This window comes from Populus alba, chromosome 8 (assembly GCF_005239225.2).
Source record: "Populus alba chromosome 8, ASM523922v2, whole genome shotgun sequence".
Classification (NCBI taxonomy): Eukaryota; Viridiplantae; Streptophyta; class Magnoliopsida; order Malpighiales; family Salicaceae; genus Populus; species Populus alba.
The window spans coordinates 3,014,392-3,034,432 of record NC_133291.1 but is presented as its reverse complement, the minus strand read 5'-3'; the positions used below and the strand labels follow the sequence as shown (position 1 = coordinate 3,034,432).

The 20,041-nt window shown below is 36.2% G+C and overlaps 2 protein-coding genes, 1 long non-coding RNA gene and 2 pseudogenes across 7 annotated transcripts; 1 reads left to right on the top strand and 4 right to left on the bottom strand.

The window, feature by feature from the left end:
• Positions 1–273: 273 nt before the first annotated feature.
• LOC118052391 (uncharacterized) lies at positions 274–3,391 on the top strand. 4 transcript variants are annotated; one of them, XR_012170583.1, is made up of 8 exons: positions 278–830; positions 1,038–1,375; positions 1,460–1,563; positions 2,036–2,116; positions 2,273–2,345; positions 2,506–2,607; positions 2,735–2,786; positions 3,002–3,391. It is a non-coding gene; the product is annotated as an uncharacterized lncRNA (long non-coding RNA). The 4 variants fall into 4 exon arrangements; XR_012170584.1 differs by having other exon boundaries at positions 274–535; positions 2,506–3,391; XR_012170585.1 differs by having other exon boundaries at positions 274–830; positions 2,040–2,116; positions 2,506–3,391.
• A 673-nt stretch (positions 3,392–4,064) lies between these two features.
• Positions 4,065–6,076, bottom strand: LOC118052200 (large ribosomal subunit protein uL23). The gene is made up of 4 exons (XM_035063061.2): positions 5,977–6,076; positions 5,656–5,702; positions 4,651–5,011; positions 4,065–4,284 (listed from the first exon to the last, which is right to left on the bottom strand). The coding sequence occupies exons 2-4, from the start codon at positions 5,669–5,671 to the stop codon at positions 4,200–4,202; spliced, it is 462 nt and encodes a 153-aa protein (XP_034918952.1). The 5' UTR covers positions 5,672–5,702; positions 5,977–6,076; the 3' UTR covers positions 4,065–4,199.
• Positions 6,077–8,583: 2,507 nt separating this feature from the next.
• LOC118052201 (uncharacterized) lies at positions 8,584–9,905 on the bottom strand (annotated as a pseudogene).
• A 613-nt stretch (positions 9,906–10,518) lies between these two features.
• Positions 10,519–11,449, bottom strand: LOC118052392 (uncharacterized; annotated as a pseudogene).
• Positions 11,450–14,758: 3,309 nt separating this feature from the next.
• On the bottom strand, positions 14,759–19,434 carry LOC118052202 (protein-tyrosine-phosphatase MKP1). Of its 2 annotated transcripts, none has more exons than XM_073410916.1 (4): positions 19,192–19,434; positions 16,418–19,062; positions 15,384–15,566; positions 14,759–14,960 (listed from the first exon to the last, which is right to left on the bottom strand). In XM_073410916.1, the coding sequence occupies exons 2-3, from the start codon at positions 18,905–18,907 to the stop codon at positions 15,510–15,512; spliced, it is 2,547 nt and encodes an 848-aa protein (XP_073267017.1). In that variant the 5' UTR covers positions 18,908–19,062; positions 19,192–19,434; the 3' UTR covers positions 14,759–14,960; positions 15,384–15,509. The 2 variants fall into 2 exon arrangements, with proteins under 2 accessions (XP_073267017.1, XP_034918953.1); XM_035063062.2 differs by having other exon boundaries at positions 19,263–19,434.
• Between the last annotated feature and the right edge of the window lie 607 nt (positions 19,435–20,041).

Below are 20,041 nucleotides of genomic sequence, written 5' to 3'. Positions count from 1 at the left end.
ACATATTCTATATATTAATTTATTGATAGTCACATTTAAACACTTTATAATATGGATTTTCTATGGGAAATTACTATTTTATTGGTCATGGTTTCTTTATTCTAAACAAATTTTAATGGTAAGAACTCAAACTACAAATCAAATTATAAAAAAAGCGATTTTTTCATGGATTAGCTGATTTTGATTTTTACCCAGATGACTTGTGTTTGATTGCAAAGAACAGGAAGGCTTATTCTAGTGTATTATCAAAAAATGATTCCAAATACCACTCTGGAATAAAAAGTTTTTCTAGTGTTGCACGGGCTTTACAGCAGGCGTGTTTTGCAGGGGCATGTCTGGGAATCGAAAGCAAAAACATTTTGTGCTGGTCACTGTGAAAGACAGCTGTTTTGAGCTGTTAAGAGGCGACACGTGGGAGTGTTGGATGAATGTTTGGTGAGGTTAGTGTGGCTTTGAAAATAAAGAGAGAGAGAGAAAAGGTTTGTGGGGATGGCATAAGGGAAGACCGGAAGCGGCAGCATCATTGGGGGGGATGGTGGGTTGTGTTGCAGAGAGCTTTTTTCTGTGTTGCCAGTGCATCTGCTCTGTTCCATCTGCCCCTTCTTTCTTCTTCTTTTTTTTGAATCCCATGCTTTTGTGCGTTTGATTTGGACGCAACTTGTTTGTCCTTTTTTTTTCCTTCATTGATACTGAAAAACAAACAAGTTCCTAAGTTGTCTCCTTGTAATATATATATATATATATGAAGGGGTTCTTAATTACTTTCTTAACATGATGCTGTGGGCAGTACACCCAACAAGAACGATGTATTCTCGGTGTCGTCAATTATGGTGAAGTTTCAGCATAACAATGTTTAGCGTTAATTAATAATAGTTTAGCTTTTTAAGGCCACGTAATTAGTTGATAGATTGATTATATGGATTTAATCTTGATATGAAAGGGTACTTAATTTCAATAATTGAATATTTTTTGTGCCTGGATTTCACTGGACCGTGAAATTACATGATTGTTAATTTAAGGTATTGTTTCACGTCCAGGTATTCTTAGCTTTTTGCATGGAGATTTTGTGTATTGACACGATGGGATGTACGAAGCTAGTTATTTAACTAATAGAAGCCGTTCTGGTCAGAAAGGAGCACCGACGAGACAAGAGGGCCATGACTAAAAGAAGGCACCTACACAGGTGGCTGTGAGGAGTGAGGCCCGAAGGCAACTAATAACGGATAAGCAGCGGGGGAGCTGGAAAGAAGACAACCTCTCCACCACAAAAACATCATAGAAGTCCGAAGGACAAGACTGTCTCGTCACAGTCACAGATCAATGGCTCTCGACATCATCAGTACATCATAAATTATCTTAAAATTCTTTCTCTCAGGTCCTCCCTCTCTGTAAACAAACAATATATCTACGTGGATGCTTGATATCACATTAATTATGGGTTTCTTGTTTACGTGTACAGGTAGGAGTACAAAAGAGTCATGGAATGTTCTTTCTGTAGAAGAGGCCTTTCTTTTCTTGTTAGGGCTGAGCAGTCGACAGCGTCTTCAGCTTCTCATTCTCAAGGTGAGTTTTCTTCTTGTCTTTTCTTCAGTTAAGTTGCTATAATTTTCTTGATGGAATGAACAATGTCCTTGCCACTACTTCATCATGGCACTCATCTCGGTAGATGTTACTGTAAATTGCAATTCTGATGGATTTGATAAAGCATTTCTTCCTTGGAAATTCAGTGGTTACTGATAAAAAAATGGAACTAGAATCTCATAATACAAGGAAAATACTGCAGTATTTAAAATGTGTTCCTGTGAGAATCTCTTCTGGCAATTTGGTTATGAGGGCGCACTTGACAGATGCCAATGAAATAAGATTTTGCTGAATTCGAAGTTTAACCACCTTTAGATTACTGGATAAAAGGCCAGAACCAAACCCCGTAGAGAATTGAACTTAAAAGGGTTTTCTTCAAGTTGAACGAAGCAGTGTCGAAGAGAAAGAGACCTTGTGTTTTGGTTTGTTTAATTGCGCTCTTATCTCTTTGCAGTTAGATCTGGGAGACGCGAATTGATTGCTGCGAGTGTCATTGCTCCGTGGGTATCCATGGTTAACCAAACTTCTCCATCGTGTAAGCAACCTTTTTTCGATGTTTTTGTTCTGATTAGCTAATGCAGTTCAGCAAAGCAATAAACTTATAGCTTAGAATCAACTTTGTCAGTCCCTCGGGATATTATGATTGCTGATATCCTAAGAAGACATCCTTGATATGGTTCCGTTGCTGCAGAAACTAAAAAGGGATTTCTGCTAGCCACGGACAGGAGGATGGATACTCATTTCTCTTCCCATTTGGGTGGCAGGTATGGTTGGTTTCCCAAAGTTTTTCTTATTTGTTCCTCTTCTCGTGTTCATAGCTCATGCATTCTTCTCTTTTGTTGATATATCCGTTAGCCACACACAACAAAGACTTGATACAACGTTTTCAGATCGGTTCTTCATGTTTACCGTTGTCTGTGGCAGGAAGTTGTCATTGAAGGTCAAGACAAGGTATTAGAAAGTGTTGGTGTGAACATGAGCCCTACCGTCAAACAAGATCTTCGAGACAATGGTCCTCCACAACAGGTTTTCCATGTATACTTTATTACAGAGGCGGAACAGTGTTTTCCTTAATGCGCTTTCGCCAGTTTATAATTTGAGTTCATATCTCCAAGTGATGCAAGATGCTAATGCTTGTTTGCATTTATCCCAGGTTGCTGAAACGTTGATCAAAAAAGTTTCAGCACCTAGTCGAGGCAAAAGAGGTTTGATTTCTTGCATCTCCTCATTTATTTCTACCAGAGTTCATGCATGCTTATGAGCAGCATGTTCTCATAATGTGCAATTGACATTAGACCACATCTATCCCCTTCTTAGTACTTAATTAGATGACTATTTAATCTTGCTTATGTAAATTTACCATTAAGGTTTGTTGAAAAAGGAACAGTTAGCTGATATATATTGTGCAATTATGGTGCAGCACGATGCTGACGGGAAAGTTTATTACGCAATCGAGTCTGTTGCTCAGGCTCCAAATTTTACCTGCCATGCTCTCCATTGGCAATGGCATTATGTAATTTCTTGCACCCATCCCATCATTCAAAGCTTACTCCTGTGGTTCCACAACGATATCATTAAAGAGATTTGGAAATACTGGTTTGCAGTGATGTTGCTATCATCACCTTCTCCTTTATTCTTTTCAATTTTTCCCATCTTTACTCAGTGCTGTCGCATTTGCCTTGTAAGACCAGAATGCTTGTGAAACTTCAGGTAAAACACGTTAGGATTTTCAAAGTCTGAGATGATCAACTGGACAAGTTTCCATGGTCATCATGATGAAGGATAAATTGCAGACGGTTGTTGATTCCTTTGAAATTTTCAATGTTTGATGTGGTTGTTCAGTTTTCACTTTTCTGCCTAGGAACAAGCCTCTTTCAGAGCTGTCTGAGGCACGTTTCTTTTCACCATGTATCCCTCCCCGTTTCGTTCTTTGTTCTCCTTTTCCCCTTTCCTTTTGTAGAGGAGCATCTGATATCCGAAGCTCTACGGATGTAGATATGAAATGAACTTCCCTACATTGTTCTTCAGTGTCATGATTATAATACAGGCACCATCCATCAGGTTAAATGCCTGTTCCAATGTTACCATTTATCCGGTGCCCACCTCGTTCAGGGTTGGGAGGTGAGGCAGTAAATACCTGTACCTTCACATCCAACTTAAGATTGGAAAACAGTTCAAAAACAAAAAACGAAAAATGAGGAAAGAAAATATAAACCCAAAGGTTGGAATTTAGATTCATTTCCCTTCCCAGAAAATCATAGCCACAAGATAAATATGATCATTACTGAGACGGGAAATTGAATTTGCTGTTTCCTCCAAGAGTGTAGTTCTAAGAACTATTGATTGTCATACAGAATTTGAACAGCGAACTGGCATCAAGTGTGTGTTCTAGACCGGTAAAGTCTTTGCCAAGGCCAAAACAATAGAGATGGTCATTCACACATTCAAGCTGGCAGCATAAACACCACCACCAGAAAATGGTATAAGAGGAAAACAGTTCTCGGCATATATTGAAAAAAAATAAACATAACATTGGAGTGCTATCAGACTGCATTGCTCCTAACAAAACTGTCAACAGTACATTGCTCATCAAATCAAATAACTACAAAACCATAAATTTATATGATGCCAATCTTGCTTGCCACATCCAATGCATCATAATCAGGAGTCAACCTGACATATGCCTTCTTAGTTCCATCAGGCCTGCATTAAAATGGATACAGTTAAGACTCCATTGGAAGAGTACATTGAATCATGCAATGAGCTTAAAACACAAGTTAAAGATAAAGGCAAAATCTCAATCATGAAACATGAAACATGAACTCTAGATGAACTTGTATAAGATGATTCACTTGTCTAAAATACAGTTGCCTCTCGTTAGTAAACATGAACTCTACATTGGAATTACTAATTAACAAGATTAGAGTGTCATGTATCTTGTCAAGTTGGACACGCCTCTTGCCACAGTTATATCATGCATTAATATTCACCAGGATCAGACAAGAAATCATCCCCTTATCATAAATGTAAAACATCAAAATGTCTTGGCTTCAAGTAACTATGGTTTACCTGATCAAAGTGTTCACTTTCTTGGTCTGAATGTCATACATCTTCTTGACTGCAGCTTTGATTTTCTTCTTGTCAGCACGAATGTCAACAATGAACACCAGGGTATTGTTGTCCTCAATCTTTTTCATTGCAGACTCAGTAGTAAGTGGGTACTTCAGAATCTGATAGTGGTCCAACTTATTTCTAGGAGTTGCACTGATGCGTGGATACTTGGGGTTTCTCTCCTTTTTCAATGTCCGGGGACGGTGAAATGTAACCTTTGTCCGGATCTTCTTTGTTTTCTTAAATGTTGGCCCTGATTTCACAGCCCTGGCAGCCTTCTGGGCTTGTGCCTTTGGATCAGGCTTTTTGGAAGCATCAGCTGGTAGAAGAAACGAGATCAAGAAAACAAAATCAAATGAATAAACTGTTTGTTTGAGAAGCGGGATGAGACTACAAGATATGTAAAATAGACAACACTTCTAGTTTACACAACACAAATTCAGTCGTAACATATAAATTATGGCTTTTATCTACAAGCACACAGCCCAATTTCTTGATTGAACCATGATTTCAACACAATCAGAAAAGCAATGCAGTTTCAAAACAAAAATGGAACAGCTGGAAAATCATCCAAATTAAATTGAAAAATTATATGAACCAAGAACAACATAAAATCACACGAAGCCAAAAGCTACTGCTATCACACAAATCAGTTGTGCTCACTACAACCAACGCCACTTTTTTTTAAAGAAGGCAAGTGCAGGTAGTCTGTAAAATTAGGAAGAAAAATCCCTTTTTCTAACTGACCGGTACAGCACAGATCGTAGTTAAACTCAATATAAAGCATGAACTAATCGCATAAATTTACCAGCTGCAACAACTATGGAAGAATAACCATTTGTAAGAAAAAAAGACCCAGCAAACCGATTATGCATATATTCAAGACCATTTAATGGTACGTAAAAAATAAACGATCAACGCATGTTCAAAATTTAAAAAAGTAAGAGAAAGAAACAGGCGTACCTCTAGCTGGAGACATTGTAGCAACCACTTCCTAAGCACCACTAAACCTGATATCAAAAGCCCAAAACCAAAACCTTAGTAACAAAAACAATAATCGCACAGCTATAACCTTATAAAAGAAAAAGCCAAAGGAGCATAATAAGTCAAGATCAAGTGTAATTTTAGTTCATTTCAAGACGAAAAGCAGATTTACAATCGGGGTTTTGGATTTGATAAAACCTACACGTAGATGACAGAAAAGAAATCTTCTGAAAAACCGTCCTATAGAGAACAAGAAATAAAAGTGAGGGTAGAGAGTAAACAGAGATAGGATGTACAGACCTTAGCTGCTGCTGCTGCTGCTGCGGCTGTGAACTAGGGTTTTTCCCAGGCGGGGAAGACTTGGGGTGGTATATATAAGATATCTAAATTACTAATTTAACCTCGAAGTTGGCTGTGAGCTGGGCCAGGTGTTGATCAGAAGCGTTGAGTTTGGGCTCCGCTTAAGATTTGTTACTTTGGGCTTTAAATTCGGCGGCTCACAAACAGGCGTTATTTGTTGATTGTTCCCGTGGAAGTATTATACTTTTACTTCGTTGAAAATATCTCATTGAAAAGTTAGAAGGTTTTGACTTTTAGTTAAATAAAAAAAAATTATTCAGTTTTTTAAAAAACCTATTATTTAAATTAAAATTTATTTATGACCAAATATATATTTATAAATGTTTTATAGGTCAGAAGTTAAAAATGCAAACATAATCTAAATTTAGGTATTTTTTTACATGAATCTCTTTTAAAACTTAAAACACACATTACACAGACATGCTTGAAACTACAATTCCTAACCGGGGTAAATTTGTTCTTATGTGGAACTCTTGCCCAGCTAGGTCGACATGGGTAAGAGTTGTTTTTGATCGCATCAAAGCCTTCAGTGATTCCATGACCTTAAAGGTTAAAGCATCTCCAATGAAAAATGCTATATTGTTGAGTCAAATGAAAAAAAATAGTTTTTTGAATAATATAAATATAGTTTTTTTGATTATGTGTATTCCAATGGTAAAAACTATTTAAAAAAAACATTTATATTTTAACATATTTCATGTTAAATTAATTTTAATATAACTATATAACTAATTTATATATTTTATATATACTATAATTATGATGTTATTAATTATATAATTAATATGAGTAATTTATAAAAGTAATATAAAATTAATGAAGTAATATGAAAGTTAAAAGATATAATTTAAAATTTATTTATATGAATATTTTTAATTCTATGTTTTACATGTTATTATTAAAAATTTAATTTTTTAAAAGTAAATTCAAATTTAAAACTAAAAGTTTTTTATTCATGCATTTAAAGAAAATTTCTTTTATATTTAAAGAAAAAAAAAAAGTTGTTAGCCAATGGCTAAAAAAATAGCCGTTAGCCAACAACTATTATTTTGGCCATTTCTACAGTTAAATGTAGAAATGGCTGCCAAGGAAACTAATAGCCAAAATAACTATTTGTTTAGCTGTCCCGTTAGAATGTAAAAAGAAAAAAAATAAAAGGTAAATGACATTTGTCTTCTCATTTAGCTGTTCGTTAGAGTTGCTTTAATAAAAAAACATGAAAAGAAAGCATGCTAGTATAAAAATTGAGCAATGAAAACCAAAAATTTCAATCATCAACTCAAAACTCAACTATCTTTTCTTGAAAGTTGTCATTTTACATGTGTTTGACATTGTAATAATAATAATAGTTTAAAATATATTTTTTTAGAAAATGCATCAAAATAAGATTTTTTATTTTTTAAAAAATTATTTATAACATTAACACATCAAAATGATATGAAACTATAAAAAAAATTATATTAAATAAAAAAAATTTAAAATTTTAAAAAACACGGTGGAGACAATACATTCAGAATCCAATCTTATTTTACCAAATCTAGATATCATAGACATGGGCGACACCGATAAATCATCAGTTACCATGTACCCTCCCTCCCTCTAAAAGTGCTGAAGGCAGAATGTTTTGCATCGATGAACTGAACTTCTTTAGACATCTGAAAGTCGTAATGACCACAAGTAGTGTTTTGCAGGTCTATGATACGCCGGCGGTGAATCTTTTTAACAAATGTATGATTTTTTTATTGTCAGGGATTGCCTGAGCCCAAGCCCATACTGTGTTTTTTTTTTTTTTTTTAGACAAGCAGCCACCACAGGAATTGATTATTCATAGCCGGGTAATTTCTTGGATAAGATCTAAAAATTAAGACTCTTAGTCTTGATTTTGTGTTATAATCATGAAATGCAATAAAGTTGATTAGAACGCGCTGCTTTTTATTTACTGGGGAAAATCTTGGAGGTGATTTTTGTGACCGCCGATTCCAATTTCGGGAACGAGATTTTTAAGTTGGAGCCAATATTAGACGACATGTCATCTACGAAGGAGATAAGCGGTCCACCGTGGCGGGTTTTTATGGGCTGTTGCTTTCGTCATCTTTAGCGGGCTGGCTCTCGGTTCCTACTTGATTATTTTCTTGTTTGTTTGTTTCTACATTGCAATTTCTTGTGACAAATAAATCATTTGAAAAACTTAGATTTCTCAAGCCCTAGACACAGGCGAGCTCGGTCGCTCACCTGAACTTTTTTCGGGGAAAACTTGCAAAGACATATTTTGCCTTGAAAGAGAGAACGACGACGGCGTTTCATCATATCCTCAGCAAGCAAATAGAACTGTATGCTATCAAGCACATTCACCGTCATGGCATCAACGTTCATATGGTAATTCTTTGCAGCATCATCGCCAGCGCCAATGCCAAGAAAAAAAAATAAAAAATAAAAATCAATTTCTTCTCTCCATCTCTCCCTTCCCTTTTATTGGTTTTTTCTTTTTCTTCTCCAATCCGCTGGATTGATCAATGTACTAAAAAGATGCTCTTACTCGAGGAAAAATTAATGTAGCCGAGCTAATATTTTCATTTCCATCGTATTCTCATTTCTCAACAACGAAAGTTAAATGAAAATGTAAAGCATAAATCTTGCAGAGGAAGGATAAGGGCAGCCCAAAAGCAAAAGCAGAATTCTCAAAAACTTCAGGGAGACAGAATTAGCAAAATCTAACTTCCTCCTTGACGCTTTGGAAATTAAGACCTCGTGAACAGCTTATTTTCTACCTCTTTTACGTCTTGACGCAACATCTCTGACCTTCTTCTTTAGAAAAACAGCAGTCGGAGCATCCTTTGACAAAAGATAAGCCTTCAATAATTCAATCCCCTGAAATATATAAAATAACAAGGACCGAAGAAGCCACATAGAAATATGTTAAAATGATCAGTAAAAATAGTTAAAAATGAACAGTAGAAGGCGGAGGAGAGAATATCACCTCATCAATCCCAAAGCCAAGAACCTTCTCCTCAAGCACACCAAAATCCTTGATATTGAACTTGCTTAGCAGACCAACACCAGACACCATTGACATTGGAGACACGGACAAATCATCTGTTACCATATATGTAATCAAGCCCTTCACGTAACCTCCCTCACCATTTGGTTTCGCCGAGGAAGTGGTAGAATCACTCGTACCAATAAACTTCACTTCTTGATTTCTATAACGAGGATAGCCTGGTGATACGCAGTGACTACAAAGAGAGTTAAAAACATCTGACACGTACCCTGGATGCTTTGAGCAATAGTATAACTTCTGGTTTTCAGGTTTATTATTGGAGTGAGGAAGCATGAAGTTGGAATTGGTGACTTTAGTTACTATAACGGGACACAAAAGAGAATCCTTGTTTTGCTTAGGCTGCAGGTACGATTTATTTCAGGCTTTCAAGACTCTCATAGAGATTTGCTATGCAGCCAGTCATGGCTGATTTTTTGATGAGCCTAACAACTCTACCCACAGGCAAGGAGAGGAGGTGAAGCAGAAAATCCACGAAGTCTTTTCCTGCTTCAGCGAAGACGACCTGGTTACGGTTTGTGTCAATAAGAAGCTTCAAGCTCATTTTGGAGTTTGCCATGGCTGCTCCACCTTCAGTGATGCGCCAAAAAAACTTGGCGAATTTACGGCTTTAATTTATGTTTCCTGACGAATTTGCTGAGCTATCTAACCGTATATATAGCAGGGAGCAGATCAATCGCCTCGTGGGGAAGAGGAAAGGTTTAAGTGACTATTATTGTATGCCATTATTGAATTCCATTCATTATCATTATTTACTACTCTTTATGCATGTATTTTCACATTCCTGACAGGAAAAGAAAAGGGACATTCACTGAAATAATTGCACTCCCGGTTTGATGATCAGATCCAATGATTTGCACTTTATAAATGCAATATATTATCCTAGCCAAGCCTAGAGAACTTACAATTCATTTGTTTTTCGTATTACTCATGTTATAAAGTATGAACACATCCTTCCTTCCCATATAACAAGAGGACAAGCATTTTTTGCAGAAGATATATATATATATGATGAGCAGGTGCAAGGAACGCAAGGGATCATGACTTTTGTGCGTTTGAGCTATCGTTGAAGCCTTAGTTTCAGGAGAGAAATGAGAACAGTTTTCCCAACGGCTGATACTAGGTTGGAAAGCAGAGGGGCGAATAGGACACGAACAAATGCATCGCTTCATATGGAATGATTACACCAAGAAATGTGCATGGGAAGATACCAAAAGATGTGTCTAAATAGAACAAAAGGGAAACGATGGGCTGATTAATTCCATTACCTTTCCATCATGCAAATAAACCAGCCATGAAAATATAACGTTTCTCACCATACATTAATGAAAGAATTCGTTGTAATCTAACAACCAGGGCAGCACCAAACAAAATGTGCATGCTCCAATAATCGTACAAGGAATCAGAACATGTAATTTCTTGCGAAATTAGAGTTGAGAAAGATCACCCCCCGCAATGAAATCCACCTTGACCTCCTGCTTTGAAAGGAAGACTGCGGTAAGTGCTGCCTTGGACTGCAGAGAAGCCTTCAACACTTACAGACCCTACAAGATGCAAAAACACAGAGTAAATCGATAGTGCTTAGTATCCACATCACAAAAACATTAATTGCAGAGCCACTGGTATTAACTATTAATATCAGAGGTCCAGACAAAGTTTCGTGCTGTTAACCACCAACTTTAAAAACAACAAAATTCAGAGCGTAAATTCTTACCCCATTGATCCCAAACTCAGCCATCCTTTCCTCAAGAGCGCCAAAATCCCTAACATTGAACTTGTTTAGCTGAGCAACACCGGATATCATTGACATTGGTGACACTGACAAATCATCAGTCACCATGTATGTAACCACCAATACCTTCACCTATCCTCCCTCACTGGTTGAATCAGCAGTAGAATTATTCTCACCAGCAAACTTCACCTCATAACACATTGGATTTCTGCAAGTGGCACAAATGGTGTCTTTACAGTCTGTGGTACACCGGCATTGCTTCACACACATGTACAGCTTTCTCTCGGCTTGTTTAGTGTCAGGCACATTAGCAACATGGTTTGGCACATGGGGCTTTAAAAGCAAATCAGTATTTTGATTAGGCTGCATGTAAGTTTGATCGAGGTTTTCAATGCTCTAGTAAAGATTTCCGATGCAGCCAACCATGGTTGCGTTTGTGATAAGCCTAATCACGGTACCCACAGGCAAGGAAAGGAGGGTGAACAGAAATCCACAAAATCTTTTCCAGCTTCTGCAAAAAGGACTTTGTTGGCTTTCTTGTCAACCAATAACTTCAAGCTCAGTTTAGTATCTGGCTCTATATATTTATGAAGTAATTTCAGCACAATACATTGCTTTAGCTGCATTTTCACACATCCTTTTGGAATAAAAAATTGAAAGATTTCATTGAAATTGTTCGTTTGAAAATTTCTCGAAAAGTTAATTATAGGTTTTCTTTTCATCAGAATATTAGAATCATTATACTTGTTACTAAACTTGTTGAGGAAATAAAATATAACCAAAGTATATCTTTTTGATCAGAGGTTGAATTGATCATCAAAAAAAGAATTAGACCAAAAATTAGGATATATTTGGGAAAATAAAACTTGCATGGAAGGATCTCAAAAGGAATGAAATGGTAAAAAAGGTCAAGACTTTAACTTGAGGAGCATTTATGGTAACCACTATTCTCTTTTTATAGCAAGAAAAACATGAAAACGCATCAAAATTTTACAGCAAAATCTTGACTGACTATTATAAACTGCTTTCTAAACTAGCTGTGTCCGAGACACAACTCGGTTAGAAAAAATTCCCCACGCCAGAAATTCCTCACGCAAAGAGACAACAACAACGATGTTGTAAGACAAAACATCACAATCTAAAAGAAAGAAAAGAGTAAATTCGATGACATGATAGCTAAATTAATACGAACAAAACGCATATATCAATACAAAATATCTCTTATCTCTTCAAGAAAAAAAACGAACCTTTTCTCAATAACCCCACCCCTAGGAGAACCTTTTCATATATTTTAATAGGAAATATAAAGAGAAAAGGAAACGAAGAAATATAGCTCGCTCATTAATACAAAAGGACTCACTGTAATATTTTCATAAATATTTCCGTTTTATGACTAACCAAGGCCGTTTGTTTTTCGTGGTTACAAATGTTTTTTAGAAAATCATTTTTTTATTTTTATATTATTTTAATTTGTTGATATAAAAAATAAAATTTTAAAAATAAAAAAATATTATTTTAATATATTTCTAAACAAAAAAACATTTTAAAAACTATTCACTACTTAATTTAAAATGAACTCTGTCATCTTATTAAAACACATTGGGTGGCCGATGGACCAATAAGATTTACTCAATTTCTATATCTACTAAATCTTAAGTTAAATTTAGAAAAATTATACATTATATTAAATTGGTCTAAGTGAGTGAGTATTTAGTGGTATTTTAGTAGTTATTTTAAGTTTACTTTTAAAGAAAAAATAGATATTAATAAATAAATAAATAATAGATTGAAATATTTTTATTATTTTTTGTGCGTCATGAGTTTCTAATTATAAAGATTTTATAATATAAAAAGTAATTTATAAAATATCACTAGTCTTAAGAACCATAAAATTTTTCAATTAAATCAATATGAAATGTAATTTTTAAAATTATATAAAATTGTTTAATTTTTTAATTAATACATATATTAGTTAAAGGATACCCCCATTGAATGTCGGGATAAAAAAAAAAATCAGCACCTTATAATTTTATTTTTATTTTTTTAAAAAGAAGAGTCTATAATGTTTATACCTTGAACATCAGTACCAAATATAGATGATCAGTAGTGCTGTTAGATTTAAAACAAGAAAAATTCAATGGTCAGTATTACTTCATTCTGATAATGAAATATCGTAAAGTTAATTTTTTTTTTTTCAACTATCTTGAAAGCGCACACCTCATACCAACTCATAGCATTAAAGGAAATGCTTCTTGAATATTTGATCATAAAATTCAAATAGAGAGATTACATGAGAAAATAAATCTTTTTAACCACTTTATCTGATATTTTAGTTCAAAATTCAACTTAAAAAACGTAGAAAAGTTTGAAAAAAAATGGAACTTATAATAATGGAGCTATTTAGCAGCTCAAAATACCATTAGATGCCAGTCATGCTATGAAGCACATTATCAAGGTCATGTCAGTATTGTCCTGTAACTTATCCATTGCTTCATTAGTCTGTCATTGTGATGCGTTTTTGCCCAAAAACATATAATTTAGATTAATTTTTTAAATATTTTTAGATTATTGTAATATGATATTGTCAAAAATATTTTTTAAAAAAATGATTATTTCAATAAATTTTTAAATAAGATCATGATATATCAAACATATTAATAGTAATAATAATAATAATATAAATTATATATATTGAAATTTTTATTCAACATATACAACACGTCATGATGATCATGATACTCTGGCATCAGGGATCCAACATTTATGTTTTATTACTGGGCGACATATTCCAAGTGACAGTAGTATCTCCCCTTCATTTTTTGCTTGATAATGCCTCCTACTTTCTGCAACAATGTCTGCCTTTTCGGGCTTGATAAAATCTGACAAGTTGCGAATTATTCAACTTTGCCGACTAAAACATCCTTGAAATGTTGGATTTTTGTACATTTGTCCACTCAAAAAGGCAACGTCCCGTGTCTAAACCGAAGACCTTCGTAGCAAGAATTATTAAGGCCTGTCTTTATCAAGTTCACATCTATTTTCCTTTCCTTTTACCCTCGAACGGAGCATAACAACACGATAAAAGAAGAAAAACCAACATGACATTAACGGGCACTCAAGTTCAGTGATTTTCGAGCCCGGGGGGGATGTCAAAGATGAGAGGTTAAATAATGAGAGAGGTGGAAGTCCCTGTCAATCCATCTGGGTCCGTATCAGCTTGTCAGACTACCTAATATCATCACAACAGTTTTCGCGGATGATGGAGACTACGAAGACAATGGCTTAGTTATCTGGTTGCTTGTCTCTTATCCTTTGTTTATTAAAAATAATAAACATTCATAAAACGACATGAGAGGATAGGGAAAACAAAAAAGAAAGAACCGCTGCGTGGTTGGCCAATTGGCCAATAGCTGGGCGTCTATGTCAAAACAAAACTCCAAGGAGCAAGGATGAAAACATGCTGTGTTGTAATCGCAAAGGCATATGATTGATGCGCGTTAGGGGGTGGTACCTGTTATCATATGAATGGTCTCCACTATTAGAACCATCGATGTTGTAAGCACCAGGAGACAATGATTCAAGCATCAGTGAAATCTCTAGTTGTCTCTGGTAACCGGAGCAGCAAAATGACAAGCATTCAAAAGCAAAGTTATTATCAGAAGAGCATTTCCTACTAATGAATACCGGGTCAACACCACTTATTATGGTGCAAAAGCCGTTCGAGGTTGATTTCGCTCATGATTGCTAATCCTTCCAGCAACTTACCCTGCATACCCTCAGATGAGATAAGCTTGCCCATCCGACCTGAGAGACAGCAGTCGGTGTAAAAAAAGGATGCCTAGTTTTAACAACAGCAATCAGGGCAGCCCATTCAAAACAATTTCAACAAGCATATGCATGGAGGAAGCATATCTTACCATCTAAACAAAAAGAAATTCAGAAGTAGGAAAGCAAATTAACCTCGGAAGAGAAATTTCAATGTATCTATTTTGCCTGAAAAAGCCTTCAGGAATTTGTTTCTGGTAATAATTGAATATACAAGAACATTCAATTGGTCGACAAAATGATTCAGTTATGAAGTATTACGGCACTGTACACCCAGGTGAATAGCCACAAAGAAGCTTAGAGAGCAGCCACCTGTAAATAGTATGAGAAAAAAAAGACTCAGAAGAAGAAAGAAGTAAATTGTTTATAATAAAACAAAAACATGCAGATTCAGGTACCATAAGCTCAAGTTTAAGATTATAATATTTCCCTAAACCAGCAGAATCAACTAAACAACCCCCCCCCCCAAAGGAAATGCCCGTGGCCATCATATTTCGGATCAAGCTACTATCTAACAACCTGAGATGTCATAAGCAAGCAGGGGATTGATGTACCTCACATAACACACACGGTTCTTATTTCAAAAGGATGTCATAGAAGGTCACTAATTAGCTAACAGTTTGCAGTCTAGCCTAAACAACCCCCAAAAAGATACCATCCCTATTGCAGAACCACATAAAACATAACTCATAGATACATGCTAGCATGTGAGTTCACAGAAGGTCATTAATTTACCTCACTGGTTTTGCTGTGAGAATTGATTTCAATGCCTAAATACACGTGTTGAAAATTAGGGCAGCTGAAGGAATTGGAAGAAGGTCTAAGCCATTGCATTACAGAGTCCTCCATTCTTCAGTGTTGCTACAATGCACTTAGCAATGCAAGAAATTCTGCTGGTTCTTCATCTTCATTGACCACCTGTCAATACCATGCAGTTATGACAAAACTATTAGCATGGTTCTGCTGTCTCAGATCTGAGAAAATAAACACGTAATAATTTTTTGCAAAAATGCATGGTAAGGAATTGTAGCGATGGTTGACAGAAGAGGAGAGGCGTGGAAAAAAAAATGGAGGTGCAGAAACAGTAAATAACCACCAACTTGAGCAACAGGGATAACATATAAATGGGTGATGCTAAGGCAGAGACAAGAAGCTTCAATGGAAGAATAAAACCAAGGAAATCAAAATTTCATTGAGATTTTCCGATTAGAGTGAAAGCATTCCTTGCATTTTTCATTTGTTCTTCCTATCAAAGTTTCATCAAAAAAGTAAAATTTCTTGACTCATGAATCAGCACAACATTCTGTTCTAATCACTCTAATCTGTCCATACCCAAACACTTGCAAAGTCTCTATAGGAAATAATCAAATCAAGGCACACATAAAGATTATAGGATAGAAACCAATGGGAAAAGAGATGGGAAAAGGAAGGAAAGATAGGATATAATTTTAGGAGATTTATTGGTTGTGCCACTTGCTTAGTCCCTCAACCAAAAAATAGGATACTTAGAACTAGTCATTTACATTCTTTCCCTAAATCACCAACTTTCATGTTTGGTAACCTAATTTTGAGCAATTGTGCGAACAACTTAAGAAAAAAAGGGGGGGGGGGATTATGAATAAAAGATTTTGTTAGACAGCAATTCTATTTTTCTTCTTAATATTAATGGCAAATAGACAACCACGCAACTAAAGTGCACAAATTATAGGGCGTTGCAAAAGTTGCAACAAAAGGTGATGCTGCCTGAGAGATCAAATATAACCCCATACCTTAATGGTAAGGTCCTTCGGAAGACCCATTTGAGTTAGAACATAATAACCAGCTTGACTCCAGTAAATATGTTCAGAATCTGCTAATAGTCTGTTGTTATCTAACTGAATTATGCTTTTCTCATCGGAAAATGATTTTCCTACCCAAAAGTAGAGAATCCTAGTCTCATCTCTGCCTACACCTCTGGTTGGCACTAAAATGGCAAAGGCGGTTTTAGAATCTAAATCACTGATACCCAATGCTGCAATCCTTTCTAGACTGGGCCAACGGCATACCAGAGGTTGCATTACTTTACAACTTTCTTCAACACTTTCCTCCATCCCATTTGACACATAACACCCCGAACTTTCTCCCACAGGGCAATTTTTACCCAGTTCATCAAAATTATTTACAGTGGAGGCTTCCTTGTGATGTAAGTCAGGACTAGCTACTCTGACCAGAGAGATGTTTGGCTTGCACTGTTGAATTGAATGTCTACCTCCTTTAACATCATCCTTGGACTCTAAAACAATGTCTATACTATCTGAATTGCACCAAGAGAAACTTTTCTCGTTTATCTTAGCACCCTGTTCCTGGCTGGCAAGAGAACTTGGAGGTGTATTGTTCACCCTCATATTATCAGTCACCATCGGCAGCTTCAAAGACTTTGACAAGCTACCTCTGCGCTCGGCAAGTGAAAGTGAAGATTTTTTGGATAGTGAGGAAGCTGCTGGAAAATGTTGCTGGGACGTATTGACACCATAAATACTTGATAATGGTTGGGAAGAAGATTTAGATGAGAGAGACAAGTTGGATAAATTAGACAAGGTTGAAGATACTGGAAGAGAACATGAAGTTGCTGAAGGAGAATCTAGCGAGGATTCTGAAAAGTACTTTGAGTTAGTGCTAGAATCAGAAGAGATAGAATCTGGAGAGAGATAGGCAGGCGACGAGGAGGAAGATGACGACAGCGAAGATGAAGACGGTGATGATGAGTGCACTATCATCATAGAGTCTGAATAGACCCTGGAAAGCAATATCTTCGGTGCTGAGACAAACTCCTTCATATCACCCGGGGCAAACTTCCGCCTTAGCACGCTCCAACTGCTTTCTCTAGCAGGAAGATGGGTTTCAAGCTCATTCTCTGATGATGCAAATGGAGGCACAAAACCCCCCTTAATAGCTTTTTGGAAAATCTCAAAATCAACATCATATGTATCTACTTTCCTCTCACCAGGGCAAATCTTAGCTCTGGATCCCCCGCTATCTCCTCCATTAGCAGATTTATCCATCAAAGGTAAATAATAAGAGAAAGCATCCCAAAAGTAAGCTGGTTCTTCGCATTCTTTAACCACTCTTATTGGTCCTTGAACTCTTTCATACCGAACAATCTGGCAAACTGCCCCTCTCGCATCCCTTTCCATAATGGCCTCACAATTTTTACCGATCCAGACATATATTGAAGAAGGTATGTGAACAATAAAGGCACCTCTAGAATCCAGAGCAGATGGCGAAGGGTCATTCAGCATCCTTGGGACAAGATGCAAAGGGTCATAGGGTGAGTGTGGGGCAATTCTATACATCCTCAACAATGAACTAGGGCTAAGAGGGAAGGCATGAACCCTCTTTTGGCACTGTAATAACTGGCAGGCAAAACCCATGTTGGGATCTGCAATCCCTCTTGCTGCCTTCACATACTGAAACGCGTCATCAAAACTCTGGCCCTCTCTCCACATGAGATATGCTATCACTAATGACGTGGACCGTGAAACCCCTTGGCAGCAATGAACAAAAACCCTCCCGCCCTGTTCCCTAACATCTTCAAAATAATCGAAAACATCATATAGAATACTCGTTATATCCTCTGATGGACTATCCTGCAACCACAGAGTCCTATACACAAAATCTGCCTTGAAATACTCCAGACAAACAAAACCCACACAATTTAACACATGGGTAATCCCATTCTGCTTCAAAATCTCCCTATCTCTAGCAACAGCATCCCCACCTAGATACACGTGTTCAGCAACTTTGGAGCATTCCTTATCAAAGAAAGCAATCCTATCCTTCTTCACCAACCCACCGTTCCTATCAGGGGTCCTTTGAATCGAAGATAAATCAAGTTTCAACCTTTCACCGCTGTTGTTCCCACTCGGAGTAGGAGGCTGCGGCCACTCTCCCAAATCATCAGAACCTGCTTTTGGCCACTCGTCTAGACTTCTCCGAGCAATCGACAAAGGTGGCAAGCACGACCGTGCTTTGCAATTCTGTTGAGACCGCGGAGTTAAAGGAGCAGGATACCTCCTGTTTTGCCCATTACCACTATTATTACCAGCAGGATTCCCATTCGGATCTATAACGCAATCTTTCTCTTCTGTTCCAGGGTGCTGTAGAGCAGTCCTGGAAGAGGACCAGGACGCAGAACGCCAGAAGACTTTGCGAGACCCGCCGGCAGAAGGAAGCTGGCACGGAGCCAGAGGATTATTAGAGGCATCTTCTTTGCCCACCATGCCCACTCCGCACTTGAACAAAAAGGTTATAACGACCTAGGATTTGAACCAAACCCAGAAATCCTAAGAACCCTGTATTTCTTTGATCTTCTACTTCAATATTCAAGACTAAACATGCTGAGGTTAGCTAGATCAAGCAGGGTGTTCCAGTGATACTGCAATCAAATAATTATCAGCAAATCAACATCAACTTAATCAATAACACAAGAAACATAACAATAATCAATGATTTAAAGAAACCCACAAATCCAAAACAAGAACCAAAAAAAAATCTAGGGTTTTACCAGTTACTTGATGCAAATGACCACAGAAATAGAAAGAGACAGAAAGGGAAGGGATTGGATTCAAGACTTACAGTATGATGTGAAGGGTGAAGGCGTGTAGAGAGAGAGAGTATTGGATTTATGAGGAAAGAGCGGAGAGTTGGGGATGTAAAAGGGTAAATGAAGAGAAGGAGAAAGGTAACAGTCTTATTTCTTTTCTTTTTTTGCTTGAGTTTTATTTTCAGCTGAGACTTGTAATGTTTCTTTATTTGATTATATATAGAGGGGGGGGGGGGGGAGCAGTCTTCTCGTTGCTTTTTCTTTTTTATTCACAACATAGCGATACCAGGAGCCTGAAAGTTTATTGTAATTCTGGAATTTTTTTTTTTTTTATTTTAATGTTTTAATATTCAAAATAAAAAATATTATTTTAATATATTTTTAAAATAAAATAATTTTAAAACACAAATTCTATTTCACTAGCATTAACTAGGATTGGATTCAAGACTTACAGCATGATTGGAAGGGTGATTAAATTACACTTTTAAAAAATTTTGAAATTTTTTATTTTAAATTAATATTATTTTTAGTTTTTATTATTTTAATGTATAAATATTTAAAAAATATTATTTTAATATATTTTAAAATAAAAATATTTTAAAACACAATTTTTACATAATTCTCAAACACTCCAAGTTCAGTACCAGCCAGCCTTCATTTTTTATGGCTCATTACCATCCATGATCCGCGACGTTGTTTTATTTTCTTTTTTGAATTGGGGGCATGAAATTAAATGATGAGAAATGTTGTTCATCACCAAAAAATTCATCAATGATAAACATTTTAAAAATATATAAATCATTTGATGATG